Source organism: Nicotiana sylvestris, chromosome 6 (genome assembly GCF_000393655.2).
Source record: "Nicotiana sylvestris chromosome 6, ASM39365v2, whole genome shotgun sequence".
Classification (NCBI taxonomy): domain Eukaryota; kingdom Viridiplantae; phylum Streptophyta; class Magnoliopsida; order Solanales; family Solanaceae; genus Nicotiana; species Nicotiana sylvestris.
The window spans coordinates 62650707-62656419 of NC_091062.1; the positions used below are offsets into that span (position 1 = coordinate 62650707).

At 36.8% G+C, this 5713-nt stretch overlaps 1 protein-coding gene across 1 annotated transcript; it reads left to right on the forward strand.

Moving 5' to 3' along the window:
- Positions 1 to 1030: 1030 nt before the first annotated feature.
- Positions 1031 to 1399, forward strand: LOC104234437 (uncharacterized). The gene has a single exon (XM_009788000.2). The coding sequence runs from the start codon at positions 1031 to 1033 to the stop codon at positions 1397 to 1399; it is 369 nt and encodes a 122-aa protein (XP_009786302.2).
- The last annotated feature ends 4314 nt before the right edge of the window (positions 1400 to 5713 follow it).

Consider the following 5713-nt stretch of genomic DNA (forward strand, 5'->3'; position numbering starts at 1 on the left):
ACTACAATTGAACTAGAAATAAAGAAAGACAGATAAAACTTTTTATGGAGTTGGTTCTTCAATCTGGTTCATGTAGCTTCAGGTTTGCACACTTGAATCACACACGAACTGCTTGCAAAAAGCCTTGATATTTTGCTCTCAATTCACGTTTAACTTCTGCGTTTTTGTGCAACACTTGTAATGTGAGAACATCCTGCAATTTATAGAGTTAGTAGATTGAGAAATAACTAGAGTTCTGATGCAACTCTTCCTTGGTGGAAGAGTTCTAGTTGATTTCAACTTCTAATTCCTTCCCTATCTTGGATAGTGTTCTCTTTGATTAAGGAGTCCTTCTCCTTATCAATTATGCAACCTTTTCGATCAGGAGATATTAAATATACCAAGTTAAGCTTATCTCCTTCACGTGCATCCCACATGCTCGAATCTGCCCGTTTTTATGAACTTGAGGGATGGACCACTGGGATGGACCTGGTTCATGTCTGAGTTCCTTTGTCAATCTTCAAAACTTAACCTTTACTTGGGCCAACAACACTCTAGTTTCTATCATTTCTGATCGAGGGACATAGTTCACGACTAATTTTTGGAAGAAATTTCAGCAAGTTTTGGGTACTCAGGTGAATCTTAGTACAACCTTCTACCCACAAACTGTGGGCAGGCAGAGCGGACTATTCAGACGTTTGAGGATATGTTGTGCGCGTGTGTTCTTGATTTTAAGGATAGCTAGGATGACCATTTGCCACTCATAAAATTTGCCTACAACAACAGTTATCATGCTAGTATTCAGATGGCTCAATTCGAGGCGTTATATGGTAGGAGATGTAGATCTCCTATTGGGTGGTTCGAGACTAGGGAAGTTGAATTGATAGGACCAGACCTCGTGCATCAAGCAATGGAGAAGGTAAAGGTCATTAAGTAGCGATTAAAAACTACTCAGAGTCGTCAAAAGTCCTATTCGGATGTTCGTCGCAGAGATTTGGAGTTCAAAGAAGATGAGTGAGTATTCTTGAAGGTTTACCCCATGAAGGGTATAATGTGGTTTGGAAAGAACGGGAAATTGAGCCCGAGGTATGTCGTACCATACAGAATCATTCAGAGGATTGGCCAGGTGGCGTACAAGCTTCCACCTAAGATGTCATTAGTGCACCTGGTATTCCATGTGTCTATGTTGAAGAAGGCAGTTGGAGATCTGTTGCTTATTGTGCCATTAAAGACCGTTGAGGTTAATCAAGAACTGAATTATGAAGAAACTCCAGTTGCCATTCTTGATAAGCAAGTCCGAAAGCTAAGAAATAAAGAGATTGCCTCCGTGAAAGTGTTACGACAAAACCAATTGGTCGAAGAGGCCACATGGGAAGCTGAGAAGGAGATGAAGAAGAAGTTTCCTCATTTGTTTGAATAGCTATGTAATTAAGTATTTGTGTTCTATGAAGATGTTGAGAGCTTACCTGTCACGCCCCAAACCTGGGGAGGTATGGCTAGCACCCGGTACCGTAGTGGACCGAGCGAACCACTTTGTAACTCATTCGTTCCTTTTGTAACTATCATGGGCCAACATGGCCACAACTTATAATGTACAATTTTAAGTGGGCAATTGTTATATTAATGAACCATTAATCATAAAAGAAGGATACATATGAGTCGTCAAGGCCTCTGATATGCTGTACAAAATAAACCTCTGTCTACAAAGCCTCTAAGATTATTTGACATCAAATTGGGAAGGGTAGCGGCCTACCCATAAGTATGTAATAAAACTTCAACGTGATGACTCGTAGACTCTGATGCACTCCGAATGAGGTAGAGCCTTACCGATACTTCGCTGAATGCCAAGATCGTCCACTATGAGGGTTCGTCAAACTGATTATCTATACCTGCAGGCATGAATTCAGCGTCCCCAACAAAAGAATGTCAGTAGAAATAATTACCGAGTATGTAAGGCAGAACTGAAAGCAGAAATTACTAGGATGTCCACTTACTTTTCCTCTAATTTAATATATCTTTTTGACAAATTAATAATTTTTATAAATGTTTGGGCAACATAGCATGTAGTGTACAAAAAGTATGCCATAAAGTAGAAGGCCTACAAAAAGGTATGGTTTTCTTCACAGTTAGTTAAAAAAATTCTTTTCTCTCCGTCTTGTACCATTTATTTTACTGATTTTTGCATTTTAATTTGATAAAAAATTTTGATTGCACAGAACTACTCGCTTAAGGGGTAAAAGCATTCAGAAAATAGACCACTTAAGTTAGTTAACACCTGATCAAGTCCCAGAAAAGAAGACACTTGTAGAAGAGAAGAAACATATGCTTAATTTTAGAAAACACTTGTAGGATATACTGTTTCTACATACCACATGCATGTTTGGGCTTGGTGTATGCATGTTTGGGCTTGGTGTATGAATCTTCAGAAGTGATCCAAAGTTTTAACGTACGTATCACACAAAGAATCCACTCAGACCAATAGAGAATATGAATTAATATAAGACAGAGAAGAAACATGGGATAAATGACTCAACCTGTAAGTCTGGATAGCTCTGTAAATCGTGAAATATTTATAATATTATGCATATGCGTATAAATGTCATGTAATGCATAGGTATGTATGTACAAAATATCATCAAGCCTCTGAGGGCATCCCATCATATTATCTCAGCCACTGTGGGCAGAATCATCAACGTATACCAGCTGATCAGGTGGTGGTGCGTATATAATGCCGTAACCTTTTCACATATCCTACATACATACTGTGAGCACGTGATTTTTGCCCTATGTGAAATACTCCTACAAATTAAGGAAATAAATTTTTCCCAACTATTTTCAATTTTATAGGATTTTTGTAGGAATTTGTGTCAATTGTTTGCATTTCTGTGCATGTTTTACCTTTATTTAAATAAACAAAATACCAAAAATACCTTGCATTTCAATGAGATTTTGTTTTCATATTTTTAGGATTAATTAGTAAATTAGTCGTTTTATTAAAAAATAAAAATCACAAAAAATGGTTCACTTTTTATATTTTTTGCTTTTAATTTTAGATTAGTAGTCTAACCTTTTAATCTAGGAGCAACTAATTTTTATAAATAGCTTAATTTAAATTAATTTAGGAATTTAATTTAGTTTTTAATTAATTAGAAAAAAACGAGAAGAAAAGAGAAAAAGAAAACAAAGAAAAAACAAAACAAAAGGGGTTTTCTCGATTTGGGCCACCCAAGAGACCCAACTGGTGGCACAAAACTCCTTTAGACCAAAAAGTCGCCCCAGCCCAATCCTTTTCCCCAGCCCAGTTCCCCTGCCATGCCCAAACAACGTCGTTTAATTGCTCTCCATCTTGGCCGTTGATCCTATGTGATCTAACGGTCCGGAACTAACCCCCTCACCCCCTTAAAACTATCCCAATCGACCCCCCCCCCAAACCGTGAAGACCCCTCCCCATTCTCTCATCTCTCTCAAACTTTAACCAGTTGCCCCTAAACCACCCCAACTCCCTGACCAGCGGCCACCACCATAACTCCTCCAAATCTACCCAAATTCACACCCCGTAATCCCCTCCTCCCCCTCATCTCATATCTCATTTTAGTATCTTTTAAAACATCCTAGAACTCCCTAAGTTTTAGATCTATAATGTCCAGAAATGTCAAGCTTCTTTTTCTTCAAATTTTCCGTTGATTTTAGCATGTTTTGAGTTAAAACTAACATTAGCTAATGGTTTTTGTAATATGGGGGTCTGGAAGGGCGATACAGGAATAAAAATTGAGGGAATATTATCTATAACCGATTGAGAACATTCTAGAAATAGGATAAGGGATCAAGATACAATGAAATTAGAATTTAGGTCAGATTTTGGGTAAAATAGGCCAATATGAAAGGTAAAAAGGGTTAAATAATATATAGGAAATATCTGGATAAGACAACTGTCCTAACAGTTGTCCATTTCTGTTAGAAAGGATTCTTTTTCCTTGAAATTTTGGAGGAGCACATGCGTTCTTCTCATCTCTTATTTAGGAAGAACTTCCTCTTCATTTTTGGAGCACGGGAAATAGACTCTAAAAAACTCTCAAAAAATAAAATCCAGCTGAATTCTCGACTGACTCTTTCTGGGAAAACATTTTTCTTCTTTTCGATTTTCTGATTTCTCTCTTTGAGTCATGGTTTGATAATGAAGCTGTATTGATGATTACTGCTGCTCCCTGCTGCTGAGTCCATCACTCTTTGCTGATTTCTAAACACATTTTTTTTGTTGCTTGCTGTATCAGGTACTACCTTGAAACCTTGAGCTGCAAGTTAAATGTGAAGATATGAATATTTTTGGGATTAATACAACCATGTCATTTTTAGTAAATAACTCTTATGTTTTATTAACTCATGTAATTTTTTCCTTGGTTAGCTAATATCATGTGTTGTCTTTTACTAGTAGATGAAGATTTGTGTTTGGGACATAAGATTCATGTAATTATGGCCTCTTTCTTCCTCTTCATCTTCTCTGCAATCTTGTTTAATGTTTGAGGCGTGTACAACCATTTCATTCAGCCTTGTTTGAATTGCAATATGAAATGAAATTATTGAGTGTGTACCTGTAACATTTCTTTAATTTTATTTTTGGTTTTGTTAAATTTTAAGTGAAAGTTTGTTGTTGACTTAGGTTCCCTTGTTCTGTTAAAATTTTGGAATTGTTATTTTGGATTCAAATCCAACTTAGATAAGTTTAAATCTGCCCGAAAATTCTGTCTCTGTTTAATATTTGAAGTCATGAGAGCATTAAATCACTTTGCTAAATGGAGTTTAGCTTTTCTTTTGAAGACCTGTTTTAGCCCATTGCATTTATGTTCAGCTAGCATATGATATTCAATTAAGTGTTTTTGAGTTGGTTTAACAAAAGTTAAGTTTAAATCCTTAAAGATCGGAACTGGATCAAATGTTATGGGTCTCAACTTAGGCCCAAGGACCCCTCACATGTTTGGATTAGAGTCCAGATTTGTCGCCTAACCCCTATCTGCAAAAAACATGCGATGTTAATCAGTTATTCCTCAGATTTTTATAGACTAGGATCATGATTTGGGGATTTGGATTTCCTTATGTCACCATGTGATAAATTTGTTAATTTGATTCCATGCTCAATGTTATATTTTCGGAATTGATGTTAATTTGTGCATAAAGAGCGAATTGAGCCAGGCTTCATAAATGGCCCAAATAGGGTTGTGCATATAAGTCTGGATACTTTCAAGATTTGGGCCCTAGAATTTGACCCAAAATAATTCATATGGACTTAAGGTGGCTAGTTTTTGTGTCCCAATTGTTCAACAAGTTGGTTAAAAGGACCAACGACATTTCCAGGCTTCTTGTTGTAATCAGTAGTAAAACCAAACTCGAACATATAGCGTTAGGTCCAAGAATGCTTAGCGATAACAATTTGTCTTTCCATCATAATTAAGCAAACCCAACGAGCCTTAAGTTTGGTCCTTGATTTCAGACAGAGACCTTATACCAGTATTAAGGAATAAAATAATGATACTCATAGCTTGCTTTAGGCGCGTTCAATATACCATCGTGGTTGTGTACACGTTCGCGTGACATAATTACGGTCTTAAAAACAAAATCGGGATATGCGTTCATGCAACTTTGACTAAACATTCTTAATAATAATAAAACGTTATTAATTGTGGACACGTTCGCGTGACATGATTTGACGCGCCAAACAAATGGGTACACGTACGCGTGA

Excerpts from the sequence above, each read along its gene's own strand:
- LOC104234437 (XM_009788000.2), top strand. The coding sequence starts at position 1,031 with ATGTGGTTTGGAAAGAACGGGAAATTGAGCCCGAGGTATGTCGTACCA.